Below are 20,085 nucleotides of genomic sequence, written 5' to 3'. Positions count from 1 at the left end.
TTTTGATAAGGTCCAAACCTGTGTGATCAGGGTTAGTATGTTATAAATCTTAAGAACAGATCACCCACATTATATCCAATGCTAATGACAGTTACTGGAGTTATGCTATGAGGCAGCTCCATTAATAGGGCATTGATAAAGTCAAAGGTGGAGGAAACAAAAGACCCTTATTAAAGATGTTTATAACAATTCCAAGGGGTCTGAAGAAGTGATCACATATGTTAGGTGGAAAAAAAGTAACACTTACAGAGTTATTGATGTAGCTCTCAAAGCCTTGATAAGTGACCACCTAGAGGGTTCTTGTAAAGAATATTAATATGGGGGCTCTACCCTCAGAGAATCTGACTCACTGGTTCTAGGAATTATCTCCCCAGATGACCTAAATGCAAATGATTTGTAGTTCACAGCTGGATAAACAATGCTAGCTTAAGTCTGTTTAGATGCAAACATGTTCCATTTCTTCAGTGTGTGCTTAGGAGGGCAAAAAGCCACTGATGGCTTTGAAGAAGCCCAGATAAAAGAAGGGGTGAGATTTGCCAAGGATTTGGATAGGAACTGTGTCAGAACTCTTGCCAGCTGGGCTCTGCACAAGTGCTATGTCATAATGACCTTTTCTTTATAATGGACAGTAAGCATCGAGTATAACTATGCAGTAACACAAGGGGCAGAATTCATTTTCTCCTGGAAGACAGGACCCATTACTCAGCCCCATCCAATGATCCAGCACCATGGACAGCTCAACGTGTAAGTGTGGCTGAGAGCTCTCTCTACTAAGAAGGGCCAGCACCTTGGCAGCTTGGAACTCATGGGGGTGACTGAAAAAGGATGAAAGCTGCCCTGGCTTTGGTCCGTGGGAGACCTGGTCTCAAATGGAGCTTCTTGCACTTGACATGAGCTGCCCTCATCCCGATAGGCCTCATTGAGACTTTGTTTTTAATGTTTTTTAAAACTTTGCCAGTCTTAAGGGGCTGGTATTATGATGTGGGTGAATATATATATGTAAAATATCATAGAATTGTGCACTTTCCATCTCCGTTTGTTACTACATTTATGTTAGGTTGCAACACATTTATAAATATCAATGCTAAGGGATGACATGGATTCAAGAAAATAGGCACTATTATCACTTTCCCTCTCATCCCCCTAGGTAATACCCTCATATCTCCAGAAATCAGAGCTGGAAACTCCAGTAGTACAATTTATAAAATCAATTTTCTAGACCCTTCTGTATTCCTACAGATGATTTGATTCTACTCCCCTTCACATCCCAGTTTCTGTATCTCCCACAGGTGGATAATAAAGACTACTTTGGAGAGCTTTTGGAGGAACGAGATGAGCAGCGCTGATAGAGTTTCTGCCAAAGGAGGCATTAGGATCATGCTGGGGAAGGTGAGCTTGCTTGGAATTACCAGATAGCTATCCACCTGGCTTCAAATGCTGGATACTCCCAGGATTCCTGCTGAGCCCCAGAGATGGAGGACTTTCAAGTATTAACATCTCCAAGTGGGAAAGTCACTTTTGGCTGGAACAGAGCATATAATGTACTCCCTCTTCCATTCACCTCACTGAGAGTAGCTAAATTCACCTATTTAGTTTTCTATATTTTCTTGCCTTGCCATATGCCAGCTTCTGAAGTCTCTTTCTCTACAAACTGTTTTGATAATAAGAGTAATAACAGCTACCATTTTTTGGGCTATAACAATGTTTTAGACACTCTACTAAGCACTTCATACACATTATAACATTCAATCTCATAATAATCCTTATTTTACAGATAGATGAGAAAAATGAGACTCAGGTAGCTAACTTGACTCTTCTATGTTTCATAGTAACTAAGCAACAAAATTTAGATCCAAACCAAAGCCTACTTCATTTGAAAGGACGCATTCCTACCAAGATATTATGGCATGTAAGGGATGGAGATTCCATTATGCCTAGAGACTAAGATACTGTGGACAAGGCCTTCCCAATGCTGTCTTCTAAGTTTGCTCCACCACATCTCCAGGATGTGTACACTCTGTAGTTATTTCTCTTTTTCTTTTGTATTTATTATATTTTCTTATATTCTGTAAGCTTGATGCTCTGGCATCTGAGCCTCCTGACTGGGGAGAGCCCTCCCCTCCAGGGATAGTCATATCTTAGAGAAAGCAAAAGACTTGCCCAGGGAGCATCTCTTTCATATGAATATTAACCAATCCAGAACCTACACTCCAGTCATCTCCTCTATACAGCTTATACACATTGGGAAGGAATATTGTCTTCCTTCATCACCCGAGAGCCAGACACCAGGCAATCAGGAGCAGTTCTGAAACCCTAGAGCCCACTAAAGTGATTCAAATTAGCCAATCTCAAATCTGTCTACCCTGCTTACATTGCCTCACCCATTTCTTCCTGCAATACCATAAGACAGGCTCTTTCCCATGCTTTCCACTTGGTCCCTCTGCCTGCTGGTAGATATGGGTGCTTTCCCACATGGTCTGCACGGTGTGCTGTACATTGTGTATCTGAGATCTGTGAGTATGAAAACTGCTTGTTTCACAACAGTTCTTTCTGCATCTGCAGACAAATCCTGGGTACATTTTAAAACTTCATGGGTACATTTCAAAACATCTTTGATCGCTATGCATCATCTGCCTTAGTTTTCTTTGATTCAGTATCTGTTGTGTGCTTAGAGATCTACTAGAAGGATCCTATAGAACAATGAACAACTCAGTTTTAATTCAGGCAACATTCATCTACTGGACACATATTTGCTGAATATCCATTATGAACCAGGCACTGTGCTTATCAATGGGGATATAATATTTCTCCCCAAAGACATAATTCCTGCCCTCACAGAGATTCCAGTCTAGAGGCAGAAACAGACAATTTCACAGGCTATTACAAAATTTTAAGCTTAAGACACTGGGCACACTGAGAAAGGGCACCTTTTAATTCACCACACTTTGGTCTATCCTTCCAAATCATCAAGATGATTTGTAGCCGTCTTAAGTAATGCCTTGATTTTGCTATTTCCCAACTGTTCGCCATTTCTCAGCCACATGCTATCTGAAAATTTGATGAACATGATAAAAGGCGGGAGTAGTAGTCTTCAGAATACTCCTGTGAGGTAGGTACTACTATTATCCACATTTTATAGATGCAGAGACAGAGGCTCAGAGAGGTGAATTCACTTTGCTATCAAAGAGGCAGACAATGGAGCAAGCATTTGGATTAATGTTTGTATTATTCCAAAGCCTGTGCTCTTAGCCATTAAACTGTTTCACCTTGAGCAAGTTATTTTCTCAGGGCTTCCATTTCTACATGTATGAAAATAAATATGTAAAACTTGAACACCTTTAAGTCTTAACATTCTACAATTAATGAGTAGTGACAGCTGAGAGATGAAGGGTAGGGACATGCAATTCTTCCAGCTGCATAATCCATGAAACTATTTGCTTCTGTAAATTTTGTTCCTCCTGCTTTCCTACACCATTCCCTGCCATCTCCCCCACCACATATTTACCTGTCTTATGTGCACATACGACTCATTAAAGATGAGCTGAAGTCTTGTATGCACATAGGTCTGAAAATCACATGAACGTATGTGAAATAAGAAATATAAGTTCTGAATGTATATGAACTTATCTGCAGTCCCAGTGAAAAGCAGGGGCTTCTGCACTATGGTGAAGTTGGAACAATCAGGATGCATTAATAGGAGTTTGAGTGTTTCAGAGAATGGGAGTAAAATTCCACTTTGCTCTGGTCAAAATATACCTAAAGGATGGTGCTAAGTTCTGAACACCGAGACTTAAACCCTGGAGATAAAATCGAATTTCACTGAAGGAAGACTGGCAAATAGAGGGTAAGGATCTCAAAAACATTCAATACATCTCAAAATGCAAAAATATTTTTAAGAATTAATGGTACTAATATGGTGCTACAAGTCAGAAAGTTTATTGCCTCTACAGAGCACTAACTGGAAGGAGGCACGAGGAAACCTTATGAGGTGCTGGAAATATTCTATGATTTTATCTGTGTAGATTCATATATAATCCTGTTACATGTCCTTATCACAAAAATATAGAGTGAGAAGAAACTTTTAGAGGTGATGGCTATGTTTATGGCATTCCTTATGGTGTTGATTTCATGGGTATTTACTTATCTTCAAACTCATCAAGACGTATACATTTGAAAAAGTGTAAAATGTATACAATTTGTAAAGTGTAAAAAGTTCTAAAACTGAAAATTTATTAAGTTGCACAGTTGCACAGTTAAGGCATGCCTTCTTTATTATAATTATGCCAAACTTCAATACATCTAAAGACGGTGACGCCACGTGAGAAGTGTTTGAGAAACAGACGCCAACATATCCTGGAATGTGTAAACTGGGACAACTTTTCTGGAGGGCACTTTAGCAATAAATAGCAACCACCTTAATCAGGGCCTTGGACCATGCTTTGCTAATGACTAAGGTGGCTACAGTGTCTCATTAATTCAATTTAATTGGGTGAAAAGTAAATGGTACAATATAAGATACTTGTAAAGTATATTTACAGGGAAAGAGAATATAAATATTATCCAGGACATTCAGGAAATTCCATTAAAACTCATACAGTCTTTCTTGTCATATGATTTTAATTAGCAAATACTCTTTGGGGGACATTTTTATTTTGAAATGGATCCACAATCAAAAAAACCAGTAGGTTCTCTGAAGTAGCTCAATCTTTCTGCATTCACATTTGAGCTCTTCCTTTATTTTTTAAACTTGATTGTTGCTCATAGGTTAAAAGCAGTCTTTACTAGATAAAGAAAATGTGGTACATACACACCATGGAAAACTATGCAGCCATAAAAAGGAATGAGTTCATGTCCTTTACAGGGACATGGGTGAAACTGGAAACCATCATCCTCAGCAAACTCACACAGGAACAGGAAACCAAACACCACATGTTCTCACTCATAAGTGGAAGTTGAACAATGAGAACACATGGACACAGGGAGGGGAACATCACACACTGGGGCCTGTTAGGGGGTGGCGGGTAAAGGGGACGGAGAGCATTAGGACAAATACCTAATGCATGTGGGGCTTAAAACCTAGATTACAGGTTGATGGGTGCAGCAAATCACCATGGCCCATGTATACCTATGTAACAAACCTGCACGTTCAGCTCATGTATCCCCGAACTTAAAGTAAAAGGAAAAAAGAGAAAGAAAAAAAAAATTAAAAAGTAAAAGTAGTCCTTAATTCAAATAATCCAGACTCCAAATGATAAGATCCTCTTCCAAGGTATTTAGATGCTCCTTTTTTTCCCCTATAATACATATAATAATAATTCTAACATTGGGCCATACGTAGAAACATTTGACCAGCCAGGGGTGCAAGGTGCTGAGTGGGTGTGGAGCATCTGCAATGCTCGGCTCTTACCATCTGCTATGAAGTGCTCGGGCACATGCAGAGTCACCTTCACAGTGAGTGGACAAGACATCTGGCTGCCACACACCATGGCCAGGATGCAGGAGCTCACAGCAATCAGTGTCAGGGCTGTCTTGTTCACTGGGCTTTTCAGCAAACCTGGTAACACAAACACACACAAAGACACAAAATTCCATGAGGTAAGGAAATGGGAGTGGCATCAATGGGAATTCTATTATTTTCCAGTTGGGAATCTAAAAAAAGAAAAGAAAAGAAAAAAAAATCATGTTTTCTAACCTTTGTGCCTGCTATGACACCTCAGTGGGCCCTCTTTGGGCCTTGGTTTAACACTCTGCAAAATGAGCTTCTTATGATTCCTTTGGGTAAACATAAAAGAAACAGGCTTCCTGAAACTCGTGGCAATTTTTACTCCTCCCTTCCCAATTCGGTTGGTCATTCTTAATTACAATTAGATGATATTAAGCCCTCCATTCTCCTTAGAGGCAAGTGAGAAGATACCTTGCTGTTAAATTCAGTAGAGCCTAGTGAAATAAGCATGGATTTTGGAGTTAGATCATTCTGGGTTCAAATTTGGGCTTTGGCCCTCATTGATTGTGTGATCTCCATTTTCCAAACCTAGTTTCTTACTTTCTTTTTCTTTTTTGTTTGAGGCGGAGTCTCGCTTTGTCACCCAGGCTAGACTGCAGTGGCGCGATCTCGGCTCACTGCAACCTCGGCCACACGGGTTCAAGTGATTCTCCTGCTTCAGCCTCCTGAGTAGCTGGGATTACAGGCACCCAGCACCATGTCCAGTTAATTTTTGTGTTTTTAGTAGAGACGGGGTTTCACCATGTTGGCCAGGCTGGTCTGGAAGTCCTGACCTCAGGTCATCCACCTGCCTCAACCTCCCAAAGTGGTAGGATTACAGGCATGAGCCAGCACGCCTGGCCACCACCTCAGTTTCTTTATACGTAACATGAAGATAATAAATATCTCACAGGGTTCTTGTGACAATTACACAGCATGATTTGTATATAATGCCTGTCATTTAGAAGAGTTTCATGGTTAGAAGCTGATCAGCTCAAATGAATTTCACAAGCCTTTACTGAGCAACTACCATGTGAGACACATACAGAGCAGAATAATAATCTCTCCTCGTCAGGAGTTTACAGGCTAGGGGGAAAAGTCTAGCTTATCCAAAGCGAATTAGATTCTAAGACAAATTGTGTCACGACCTAGAAGAGAGGGCAGAGAGTCGGGAGGGTGGCTTTGCCTCTGAAAATTAAAGACAATTTTATGGATATAATAGGAAAAGTAGATTGGATCTGCACAGCTAGAGGACACTGGGCCAACAAAGACATTCTATGGAGGCTGTCTTGAGTCCCCGTTTGTTTCTCATTCTTTAGGCTTTGTTCTTCAAGGTTTTGCTCACCAGTTTTAGAGCAATGTCTCCCCAATGTTTTTTACTGCTAGGCTCTTTTTTTAAGCAAACCTTGTCTCTCATCTCCTGGATATCTTTCTGTGGTTATCCCATTAGCATGTCAAATATATTAATAACAGGTTCAAAACAGGGTACATTATGTTCTCTTTAAAGTCTCCCCCTCTTGGGATCCTCAGCTTATTGAAAGCATTGCCATTTAGCCTGGCCAGAAACCAAGATGTCACCTTTGAGTTTCTGTCTTCCTCCTTTACAGCATCTGAACAGTTGTGTAGTCCTATTTATTCTATGTCCTTAGCATATTCACCTCATTCCCTTCATCTCTTCTATTGTCTGTTTGCTTGTGGGATAAGGGAGGTGCATGCATATCTGTTCACTGCACTCCCTGCTGAAACCTTTCAAGCTGTTTCACGGTATCTGGTCACAGGATGTGATCCACATTCATTAGACTGGCACCCAAGGCCTTTCATGAAGACTCCCAACACTCATACCTCCTGTGCTCTCTCCCACCTGGCCCAAAGACTAGCAGAGCTGAATTACTGCAGTGTTCCTACCATTAACACTCTTCATCATGTTAACATTAGTGTAGGTGTTGTTCCTTTTGGAAAGAAATCCATTTGTTTCCTTGTCACCACGTCACTCTTTGAGACTCACCACATATAAAGATTTCGTATGCTCTCGGTAGATAAACTACCCATATTCATTGTATTTCCCCTCATACCTTATTCCAAACACTAGAGTCTAGTAAATAGCCAACTCCTTGAAGGCAAGCAGCATCTTTTGCTCACCATTATGTCCCAATGAATAGCACAGTGACTGGCCCATTGCAGAATCTCAGTAAGTGCATGATGACTCCCATAAATGACAGTAACAATGTTAGCAACCAACATAACATAGATGCTGACCAATCAAAAAGCATGCCAGCCAACATCCAGCACTGGCCACACAACAGAACATCGGCTATTGCAACACTGGATTACAACAGAACAAGAACCCTTACAATAGCCCGTTGGGGTACTGCCTGTATGGAAATGTATTTTTCTTAATAAACAGGGACCTGCTTGAGGGAGAAGATCCCACCTTCGTCATCTTTGTGTCTCTTATGCCAAAATCACCACCTGGAACCCAGAAGTTACTTAATTTAAGAATAAGACCCTTGTCTTTTTTCTCAGTCCTAGGACAATACATGGCTTATGGTAGGCACTATCCATGAGATTGTGGTTATTGTAGTTATAGAATAGATGTTAAATAGAAGAGTAAATTAAATTAAATAAAAAGATGATTCCAGTGTCCAAATATGGGGAATCTCTAAAACCTAAAATAACTACAGAGAAAAAGGAACATGTTTTATCTCTTATTTGAGTGCCACAAGAAGCTGTTTCATACATATTTACAATAGATATTTATAAATATAAATAGATAAAATATTTATAGTATAAATATTTTAGCAACTAAATAGCATAAACAATCTAACATCAACATTATCTCCTAAAAAGAATACGGACTAAGGGTTGGCACCTTGCATAGACCTCATCTTAAAAAGTCAACCTATTACCCCAGCCTAATCATTTAGCAAAACCCCTAAAATAACACTTAACAGCAGCACTGGAGTTGTTTTATTTGTTTGTTTGTTTTGAGACAAAGTTTCCCTTTGTTGCCCAGGCTGGAGCGCAGAGGCGCAATCTCAGCTCACTGCAACCTCCGCCTCCTGGGTTCAAGTGATTCTCCTGCCTCAGCCTCCCAAGTAGCTGGGGTTACAGGCACACGCCACCACACCCAGCTAATTTTTGTATTTTTAGTAGAGACAGGGTTTCACCATGTTGGCCAGGCTGGTCTTGAACTCCTGACCTCAGGTGATCCACCGACCTCAGCCTCCCAAAATGCTGGGATTATAGGCATGAGCCACCATGCCTGGCCAGCACTGAGTTTTTTATCTAGATTTTATGGAGTCTATTCTGGGGAAAAAATATGTAACGACGAGTCTAGTACAAATAAATTCTTGGGAAGACGAGACAGGTCCAGAGGACGAGATGTGAAAGGTAGTGAGAGGCCCCTGGCATCAGGGAACAGACACTCTGGACAGTGAGTCATGGATAACAGCACCCTGTGGATCCCTTAGAGGGCATATCTCATTCCTGGCCCACACAGCAGCACCTGGCCTTTGTGGCCAAGACCTTTCTTTCACTAATTAACAAACTACCAGAAATACACTACCCAGACTCCACAGGGCTAATTTTTGGTCTGGGAAAAGAAGGCTGAGGGGCACAGGTGGAATTACTCATACTCTCTCCCTGGGTCCTGCTGGACTAAATTGTGTCTCCTATGTCATTTAAAACATCACAGTAACCCAGGGTCTTTAAGAGTAAACATGATGGCTGGGTGCGGTGGCTCATGCCTGTAATCCCAGCACTTTGGGAAGCCAAGGCAGGCAGATCACCTGAGATCAGGAGCTCAAGACCAGCCTGACCAACATGGCGAAACACTGTCTCTACTAAAAATACAAAAATGAGCCAGGCATGATGGCAGGTGCCTGTAGTCCCAGCTACTCCGGAGGCTGAGGCATGAGAATCGCTTGAACCCGGGAGGTGGAGGTTGTAGTGAGCTGAGATCATACCATTGCACTCCAGCCTGGGCCACAGAGCAAGACTCTGTCTCAGAAAAAAAAAAAAAAAGAGTCAACATGGGAAGTGAATTCACATTAGTTTATTGGCTCTTAGTTTTCTCACGTAGAAAATAGTAACATGACTTAGCCATCAGGGGTGTTGTAGGAACTAAATGAGTCAATACATGTCTAATGCCTAGCAAAGTTTTTGGCACATAGTAGGCCCTTGGTAAATAATTTCCAAAAGAAATAGTGGCATTTGTCTCATCCCTGGTGACAGAAACTAGGACTCATCTATTTGTCCAATATATTCTCAGAACATATTAGGAATTCAATTATTCTTATAGAAGCAGAAGACAGAGTAAAAAGTGAAGAGAAGGACATAAGAAGGAGAAAGTGGGAGTTGGGATGAGAATGAACAGCATTGTGGGAACCCATTTACTCGGAGAATGCCTGAATCGCCACAGTTGTTTCTGAAGTCCAGGAGGATGAAAGCATGCAGGTCAAGCCTTCACTAAGCCAGATGCCCATGGAGCAGCCAGGAGGTCCGGGGAGTTGCCATGGCAACCAGACCTGGCAGAAACTTCACAGTCGGACTCAAACCAAGGTAACTTCCTAAGAGTTCCTTGCTCAGGGAGGTGAGCATAGCGTTTAGCTCTGAGTAAGGATTGTAGACAGTCATGAGGTGGAAACTATCTCTCCCATAATACTCACCCCCTCCCCAAGCAGGCTCCTTACTGCACTGCTGTTGTAAGATGCAGAGACAGAAAAGGGAACCTCCACTTGCTGAGCGATTGCTATGATCCAGGCACTGTGCCTAGCACTTATCCTTCTCTCCATCCCTCCATTGATTTACCAATTCAGCTGATTTTTATTGAACATCCTGTCTCTTGAGGCACACTGGTCTGGGCATGGGGAAAATACTACTAAACAAAACAGCCAAAGAACTTGAAGCTTACATGTTAGTGGCAAAGAATTACCTCATTGAATCCTCTCAGCAAAATGTCTCCATCATTTCTATTTTACAGAGAACAGAAGTATGGAGCAATTAAATGACTTGTGTAAGGATCACCCAATTTTGTATGTTACAGAGACTGGGTGAGAACTAGTCCTGTTCCAGCCTTTCCCCTGTATCACTACAACTTCCCACTTCATCATGGAATAAGGTCCCAGGATACCCTCACGTAGAAAGCGTGACCTTTGGGGCCAGGCATATCTATGTTCAAGTCCTGGCTTATCCACAAAATCTCTGTGTGACACTTGCCAACTGATCCATAAGTCTAATAAGAAAAAAATATTTCCATCTGAAAAATGGGAACAATGGTCTTTTTTCAGAGCTGATGTGAGGACAAAATAAGATACCAAATGTAATTAGCAGAAAAAAAAAAAAGCTATTTATTTATTTATTTATTTATTTATTTAAATGATAGCTGCAGATCATATTACCTGAGTTTTTTGTTTTTTTTTTGTTTTTCCCAGAAGGCTGAGGTCACAGTTCTCCCTGGTTCACACCACCATTTACAGTTCCTTCCCCATTACATGCAGGTGAATAAGCTGTGCTGTAGGAATAGCATTCCACCAGGGCATATTGATTGCTGCGACTGGAGAAAGTTAATAATCTAATTTTCCTTCCATTTTCCCTCCCTCTTACACCTCAGCTCCTCTCATGGCAGCAGAGAATGGCATAAAATGCATTGCTTGAGAAATTCGACCGGAAATAACTCAGCGTTGTTGATCCACACATTGCCTATAATTTGGGGTTTGATTGATTCTTGCTTTGGAAATGCCAGGTTGAGAGGAGAAAATCAAATTTAAGTTAAATCTGGAATTGAATCAATCACATTTTATAATGAAAAAATAGATCTAAGCCCATCAGATCCTTATGTGTGGAAAACTTAAATCTGGTACACTCCTATTGACTTCCTCCTGAGATCCCCAAAGCATGAGAGACCAGGTCCTAGGCTGAGAAGTAATTTATTTCTTAAAGTGGCAAATGGTGATGTGGTGGGGGAAAGGGATTCTAGAAACTGGAGACATTAGGGTGAAGAAGCCCAGCAGGTAGAAAGGCCACTTAGGATGGGGAAAGAGGCTAGGCTTTGGTATTTATTTATTTATTTATAGATGGAGTCTCACTCTGTCACCCAGGCTGGAGTGCAGTGGTGTGATCTTGGCTCACTGCAACCTCTGCCTCCCAGGTTCAAGCAATTCTCCTGCCTCAGCCTCCCAAGTAGCTTGGACTATAGGCAAATGCCACCACATCCGGCTAATTTTTATATTTTTAGTAGACACAGGGTTTCACCATGATGACCAGGCTGATCTTGAACTCCTGACCTCAGGTGATCTGCCTGCCTCAGCCTCCCAAAGTGCTGGGATTACAGGCATGAGCCACCATGTCCGGCCTGAGCTTTGGTTTTAGATGTGGATATCTAAATCCAAAGTCTTCCTTTTGATACCTGCCTAAGTTCTGGCAAGTTATGTGAGCTCTCAGAGCTTCAGTTTCCTAAGCTAAAAAAGGGGAGTGATAATCCCTAACTGGTAAAGCTGTGTGTATTAAATAGGAGATCATAATTACAGCACTAAGCACCATGTCTGACACATACTTAGGGCTCTGTAAGCTCTCAGTAGATTTCCTTCCATCTCATTTCCTTTAAACCTCCCTTTCTAACACTTGGCACCTACATGGGCATCAGCAGGATATGTGATACTGTTGCTCACGCTGAAATCCTAATTTTCACACTTAGCTGCTGGCCCCCGTGGACAAGTCATGTCACGTCTGAGACTCAATGCCTTTAACTGGGAATTAGTTCATCCAATAAATAGCTATTTAAGGTGCAAGTACTATATGCCAGACCTCATATTTTATGCTCTCCTATTTCTAGTGCCTTTAGCATGCCTAAATATAGTAGGTGCTCAATAAACATCTATTGAATGAATGAATGAGTGAATGGTTAAACGTTGCTTCCCTTTCTACCGACAGATGTCAGTATTTGATTGCTGCTATTGGTATTTTTTTCTAGCAAATTGATTCACTCACTTTTCCTGGCAAGGTTTGGTTCCTGCCTCGTCAGAAATCATACAAAAACACCCTTGCAGAGGCCGCCAATCTGCCTGTATATCAGGGTGACCACTGTAGATTGCTGAGTGCCTCATTAACCTCACTGAGTGCCTCATGGGATTCCCACAGCACCTGAGCTCTGGTGTCTCTGCTTCTCTGCCATATTTCTGGAAACTGAAATTGGGACACGTCAGCTGACAAGTGCAAGTGTCATGCTGGAGGCAGAAAGAAAGAATATTTGAGAGTGGGGCTTTCTCAGAAACTCTATGGCATATGGCCCCATATCCTCAACCTGACTCTTATATCAGGGGTTACCATGCACTGCTTTAGTGTGATGTGTCAATATGGGGCATATTTTCCTTTATCTTGCACACCTGGGTCCTTATCTCTCCCCACCTCTCCCTCTCTATCTCTGTCATGAGATAGAGATCTCCTGTGCTCTCTGACTATGGCACTCTCAAATCTATGGTATCCTTTAAACGATATGTTATTTTCCCAATATCTTATCATCCATAGATTTGTCCTTAATAAGATCTGGGCAAGTGTTCATCCACTCTTATTTTCACACTTCCAGAGAAAGGAAACTCAACTCCTACTAAGCATCAGTTCTATTCTCAGACAGTTTAATGTCTAAACAGTCTGAATCTCACTCTATGAGTGAGCTTCTGCTGTCCAAATTAAATAGGATGTATTTAATATCTCCTTCCCAGGGCAGCTATTTTTGTTAAAGGTAGAAATTAGGTGGCTTTGAGCTTTCTTTCTTCAAAGCAAACATTAATAGCTTTATTTTGTTTCTCTAAAGTCATGTTTTGAGTCCTTTTATTGTACTTTGTATAGATTTGTTTTGCTTAAGATGACTTTCTTAGTAAAGGATGCCATAATTATCATCATCATCATCATCACTACCACTATCACTGGTAACACAGCCACTGACTTAGGTGCCAGACAATAGAACTAAATTTTTTCATGCAGTATCTCCTCTCATCTTTACAGAAACTTCATGAGATGGTTTCTATTATCACTCACATTTTTCGCTATGAGGAAACTGAAGCCATCACCTGCCAAAGAACATGCAGCTCAAAGGTAGTAGGGCTGAAATGAAAAACCATTTGATGTCAGGGCCCAAGCTCTTAGCCATCATCCTTCACAACATCTCTATCAACCTGCTAGATGTAGCCTGGGCAGAGCAGAAGCACCAAATTTAACTGCTGAGCTGCGTACCGACCCCAGATTGCCCTGTGGACCTGTGATGACTCTAGGCGGATTTGTTGTGGCCTCGTTGTCCCACCGGATACTGACCCATACGTCTTCAAGAGAACCTCTCCCCATCACAAGGAGGAAATTTAAAAAGATGGAAGAAAATAAGAAGGGCTGTCGCTCCTCCTTTCTCAGCCCCAGAAAATACTACGGGCCTGAAGCAGCTCACTGTACTGCCTGGAGCCAAACGATTATTGACAAAGCCACTGGGGAGCACCTTTGTCTAGCTCTGCTCCTGGGACAAAGACTATTGCTATAGTGCAGGCCTAGACTGTGGCAGCCCCGTGAAGTTAAAGCCACTGGCAGCGGATGTGGCATGGGACTACAAACAGCTGACTATTTGAATTTCTCTGTGGCAACTGCAGGTTGCTGGGCCTGCACGTGCAAAGGCCACTCCAAGGTGTTGACAATGGTGTTAGAGATGAAGATGATGGAGATGGTACCATATTATTTTAGCTTTTATTAGGTTACAAATTATTCTCAAATATCTCATTACCTCTTTAAAATCCTACGCAGTTGGCATTGCTGTTATCCCCAATAGACAAATGAGTACTGAGAGTCTTAAAGATGAACTCATGTTCAAACACCAGAAGAATAATGGGCCTACAAGCCATGTCTCCTGACTCACAGCTGAGTGATCTTTTCATGTCACTATGCTGCTAGTGTCCAGCCTAAGTCCCACTAGCTGGACACGAAAACAGAATCTGTGCACTCTGATTCTTCATCCATTGCTTTTTTTTTTTTTTTTTTGACAGAGTCTTGCTCTGTTGCCCGGGCTGGAGTGGAGTGCAGTGGTGCAATCTCAGCTCACTGCTACCTCCACCTCCTGGGCTCAAGTGATTCTCCTCCCTCAGCCTCCTGAGTAGCTGGGATTATAGGCATGCACCATTGCGCACAGCTAATTTTTGTATTTTTAGTAGAGATGGAGTTTCACCATGTTGCCCAGGTTGGTTATTGCTCTTACAAATGTATCCAAATGCCTCAAAGAGCTAGTGTAGTATTTCCCACAAAACCAGATGTATCTTGAAAAGAAAATATTTCTATGTTCACAAAATTTTGAGACATGCTATATTCTGTATGCTCCTCTTAAAGCGCCCAAGTATATATCTGGTATTAAAACCTCTAAAAGGCTTTGCATTACATTCTGTTTAGTAGGATTCAGCCGAATGTGTCCCTAAAGTATTAAGACATTGCAGAACCATCATTCTATGGAACAAAGTAGGGAAACAAAGATCTAGTTTAATAATTAATACAAAGGTTGTAAATAACATTAGCAGATCTCAATAATTAACTGGTGCCCTTATGCCAGGCACTGTGTAAAAGGTTGTACGTATATTATCCTATTTAAACTTCTCAACTACCTTGTAAGGCAGGGGTTACCCTTCATTTACAAATGGGAAAATCAGATTTAACTGGTTACTGGGGAAGAGGAAGAGGAAGAGGAAGAGGAAGGTTTTCATGGCCAGTCTTGTCTAAAACCAATGTCTGTATCCTTCTTCCTCCCAAGTGTTAGAAGAAAATAGAATTTTAAAGTCACAGAAAATATGTGCAAAGAAGGAAAAAGGCAGGCACAACAGGCCAGTTCAGGAGGCTAAAGACTATTCAACGTATATTTAGCAGGCTGACGAAATGCATTAGTGGAAGGAAAAAGATGTTGTACTCAATAGACTAAATTGCAGTGTGCAGATGAGAAATAGGAGAGAAGATAATTCAAAGAGCTAAAGCTCTAGAATGGCTCAGAAATAAATGAGAAAGAAGAAGAAAAGAAGGATGGTGGGGGGTTACCGATTCATAGGTGACCATCAATCGACTGGTGCTGACTTACCAAAAACATCAATTTTTAAGATACTGGTGCCTGATCCCTATATTAGCCCTGTTAGTCTCCAGGCGGTTTAGATGCAGCACCGCGTTCAGCCCACACCACCAATGAATTGGAGGTTGGCAAAGAAGAGCTAAGGCCAAGCAGTGAGTGCTGAGGAACAGAGCAAAAGAGCAGCTACGGTTTCCATGGCTACCAAGGACGATGAGGAGCGGTCACCTCCCATTTCCATGAAAGGCACATTTCTAGCTCCTTTGTCTTCTGAACTTGCTGAGAAAGTCACTGTTCCATTATCTCAGAAGATGTCAGTGGACTTTGGCCCACACTTTGTGAAAGTAGGAGCAGGAGAATAACATTGACTGTGTGGTTAGTATTTACTAGGCCTGCTGCGGTGGCCTAGTAAATACCGAATACACAACCAATGTTATTCCCCTGCTCCTGCTTCCTCCCCTGCTCCCAGCTTCCAAGACAATGTTCCTTTACCTACATAACTTCCTTTATCCCAAAAGCCCACCGTAAGCACCAGGCAATGCTGTCCTTACTTGACACTGGGGGAAATGGAAGCTCAAAGCATTTAATTGACTAGTAAGGAACAGAGCTAGAATATGAACCAAGACCTACTGACTTAGAAACTCAAAGTTCCTTACAAGCTTCCTCAGCTGATCCTGACCCTGTGAATGTATGGTGTCTAAAGGTGGTCACACTGCTTTTAAAAATAGGGGGCATTTTCATATCTCTGTGCTCCCTCCTCCTCACCTCTTCCTCCTGATAGTGACAATGTGTCATATTCCTAAGAAATAATAGAAATGAAGCTTTTCCTGATGGCCCATAAACCCACTACTGCACTTAGATTTGCCTGTCTCTTTCCTTGTGACAGGTCACATGCATTCCCCTCTCCCACATGTTGTACTTTCTACTTTTCCAACATATATAAGAAGACCAACTTTCAATATCAAAGAGAATTCCCATCTCATAGAAGTCTGCCTTCACCATTGCAACTCACAAGAACCCAATATTTCTCTTAACTCCTATCTCATATACTATCTATTCTAATTTGAGCCACAAGACCTCAGAATGGCAAGGAACTAAAAGAGATTTAACCACAAGTCACACAATGCATTGTTGTGTGACTCCCTCTATAATCATTCAGCCTGCATTTGAGTGTCACCTAAACTTGGAACTTATTAACTAAAAAAAAAAAATGCACTTCATTTAATGATGATGATGATAACCTTTTCTCTTTTTTGAGCACTTACTATGCAGGGTACATTGTGTTAAATATTTTACACATATTATTTTATTTGATTAATCATAAAAGCTTGTTAGTTCCTCGTTTTGCAAATTTAAAAAAATTGACTCTAACTCAGAGTTAGAAAGCTATTGAGAGGCCAAGCCAGGATTCAAATCCAGATCTGGGTATCAGAGCTCCTAACATATTACTATGCAGTCTCTCTTCCCTGGTAAGAATCAGCATAAGAACCATGTCAATGCCAAATGAAAATCTACTCCTACAACTATAACCAGCTGAACATATTCTTGCCCTCAAGAGTTCCAAAAACCGGCCCCCACCCCTTCTCTCCAAGGTACCCCTTTGGTTCTAAAAACGGAAAATATGTTGCCCATTACTCTTTCATTTCAAAGACAGATTCTGTCATTTGACTTCCACATGGGGAAAACAGACGTGGAGCCAGGAAAAACAGAGCTGGAAGGACCCCTTTAGATTAGCTGGCCTAATCCATCATGCTCAAGGTTAGAAAGATGGCAGGAGGACATCCTTGCTCAAAGTCAGATTGCCCAGAGCCAGTCCTGGGTTCCATCCACGCCAGCTTCCATGACAATGTTCACCATGTGGGGTAGTTTTTGCTGTTGTTGTTTCCTACCTTAACCAATACCTCCTGGAGCAAAGAGGATATCTCTAATACCTCTAGCATTGGCTGTAGTGCCTAGGATATTTTGGTCAAAACAACACATAATAAAAATAAACCATATCCAAATATTCCCACAACATGACCTTAATAAGCTGGTGCACAGATTATGGCAGAGGAAAGAAAATTGACTTTAGAATTAGAGAAACTTAGGTTCAAATCTCAGCTCTGTCATGTTTGGTTGACCTTCAGTAAGTCCCATTTTCTTCATCTGTAAAATGGCAGTAACATCTACTCCACAGCATCATTAGAAAGATTGAATAACGGCCGGGTGCGGTGGCTCAAACCTGTAATCCCAGCACTGTGGGAGGCTGAGGCGGGCAGATCACAAGGTCAGAAGATTGAGACCATCCTGGCAAACACGGTGAAACCCTGTCTTTACTAAAAACACAAAAAATTAGCCAGGCGTGGTGGCAGGCGCCTGTAGTCCCAGTCTCTCAGGAGGCTGAGGCAGGAGGATGACATGAACCCAGGAGGCAGAGCTTGCAGTGAGCCGAGATCACACCACTGCACTCCAGCCTGGGCGAGAGAGAGACTCCATCTCAAAAAAAAAAAAAAAAAAAAAAAAAAAAGAAGATTAAATAATGAAATAGCATGACATGCACTGCATAGCAAGAGCTCAGTGAATAGTAAATTTCATCTTCATCATCATCAACAAATTTAAGACCAATAATACATATAAATTCTGATGTTTGTATTCAAGAGACTATTTCCAAAAATTCAGGATGGGTCAGAAATGGGAGACAGACCATGTAGACTGGAGGATAGTGAGTTTATAGTAAGAAAAGGTCCAAACACATGCAGAGCACCTACTACATGGGAAGCCTCTGCTGGACTTTTTGCACGTATTGTTTACATTGTTTCTCATAGTAACCTTTAGGTCTTCATGTTATAAATCAGAAAACGAGCTCAGGGAAGAGAAGTGCTTTGCTCAAGGTCAGACACGTAGTAAGCTGTAGAGCTGGTCATGCAACCCAAAACTGTGTGATGTTATAAACAGAATATAGACAGGAGGTCCACGTTCCAAAGAGAATAACCAGGATTGGATTGGATATCATGCCAGGAAAGGACACCAGACGAAGTATTTGGGGATTTTAGCTTTGAAGCAAGAAAGGATCAGTCAGAGAGGCCTCTTGATAGGGTTGTCTTCAAAGACATCTAAATATAGAAAGAGAAAAAGGAAACACATATTCTATATGAGAAGCTATTGTGAACCAAGCCACAAAACCTAGGCACTTGGTGGGTACTGTTTCACTTGCTCCTTAAAACAATCCTCTGAGTAGATAGTGAATTGTGCATGGTGACTCTTGTCTGTAATCCCAGTGCTTTGTGAGGTCAAGGCACGAAGATCGTTTCAGGTCAGGAGTTTGAGACTAGACTGGGCAACACAGCAAGACCCCATCTCTACATAAAACTTAAAAATTAGCTGGATATGGTGGTGCATACCTGTAGTCCCAGCTACTCAAGAGGCTGAGGTAGGAAGATCGCTTGGGCCCAGGAGTTTGAGGCTGCAGTAAGCTATGATCGTGCCACTGTACTCCAGCCTGGGTGATAGAGAGAGACCCTGTCTCTTAAAAAAAAAAGTAATAATGATCTTCTGGGGGTAAATAGCATTATCCTCATTTTAGAAATGAGAAAAATGAAGCCTGGGGAGATCAGACACGTGGTTCAAGTTGCACAAGCCATTAGGAGCATTGGATTCAAGCCAGGTCTGTTTCACCCCAGCAACATCCTGGCTCTTCTCAGTTCTTACTGGAGCTTGTTGACCATCAAGGGCCCTTGCAGGTTTAAGTAACTCTAAGGAGGTCTGGCCTAAGGAAGCGGGACCCAAAGTTCTTCCTCAGCACCCAAACCCTCACTCTAATAAAGAAAAGAATTGGGGCCTTGCAGGCAAGAGAAGACTCTGTCCTTTCCTGGATGTAGAGGTTCAGCTGCAAACCACCTGGAGATTTTATTAGAATAAACACACCCTTCTCCAGATCCTTAAATCAAGGGGTCTTTTGTTTTTATTTTTGCTTTCCAATCTATTGCCTACTCTTCAGACTACTAACATTTTAGCAAAACCATGTATGCATTGTGTTTAAAGAGTCATCTGGAGATAAATAGCTTTCCCTTTAGACCTTTGAGGGGAAATACAGGAGAGGATAAAAGAAGAAAAAAAAAAAAAAAGAGGAGAAAATGTTCTGTGAAGCCTTTTTGCTCAAGCACATTTCCACATGGAAATCTCTACCCATTTCAGGCTGACCACTCTGGTCTAAACCTTTTAAGCCTGCTGGTTTAAATATGTCATTTCCAAAAGAACAATGGCAGTCTTTGCCCAAGGGCCATTCTAGACCCACTTTCTGTCTTGGTTTTTAGTGTCAATGAAGTGCCTAAAGGCTGTGCTAAGAGGACCATCTATTCTGGGAGTCTGAAGCCCAAACTTGAATATAGGCTCTGTCATTACTCACTGTGCCACCTTGAGCAAATCCCTTCCCCTGGCTGGACTTCTGTCTTCCATCTATAATAGGAAGAAATCCATTCGTTCAACAAATATATATTAAGGAGCCACTCTGCTGTGAGCTAGGGATACAGAGGTCAGAGCTACGAAACAT

The 20,085-nt window shown here is 41.6% G+C and overlaps 1 protein-coding gene across 4 annotated transcripts in view; it reads right to left on the bottom strand.

Annotated features, from left to right (window-relative positions):
- ASTN2 (astrotactin 2) overlaps positions 1 to 20,085 on the bottom strand; it is a 988,433-nt gene that overhangs the window by 598,667 nt on the left and 369,681 nt on the right. For all 4 annotated transcript variants that reach the window (XM_050759610.1, XM_050759611.1, XM_050759612.1 and 1 more), the window contains one exon: positions 5,408 to 5,554. In XM_050759610.1, coding sequence (XP_050615567.1) covers positions 5,408 to 5,554 — 147 coding nt within the window. The remainder of the gene's footprint in view (positions 1 to 5,407; positions 5,555 to 20,085) is intronic.

The sequence above is a fragment of the Macaca thibetana genome, chromosome 15, assembly GCF_024542745.1.
Source record: "Macaca thibetana thibetana isolate TM-01 chromosome 15, ASM2454274v1, whole genome shotgun sequence".
Taxonomy (NCBI): domain Eukaryota; kingdom Metazoa; phylum Chordata; class Mammalia; order Primates; family Cercopithecidae; genus Macaca; species Macaca thibetana.
The sequence above is the reverse complement of the archived record's forward strand: the minus strand, read 5'-3'. Positions and strand labels throughout refer to the sequence as shown.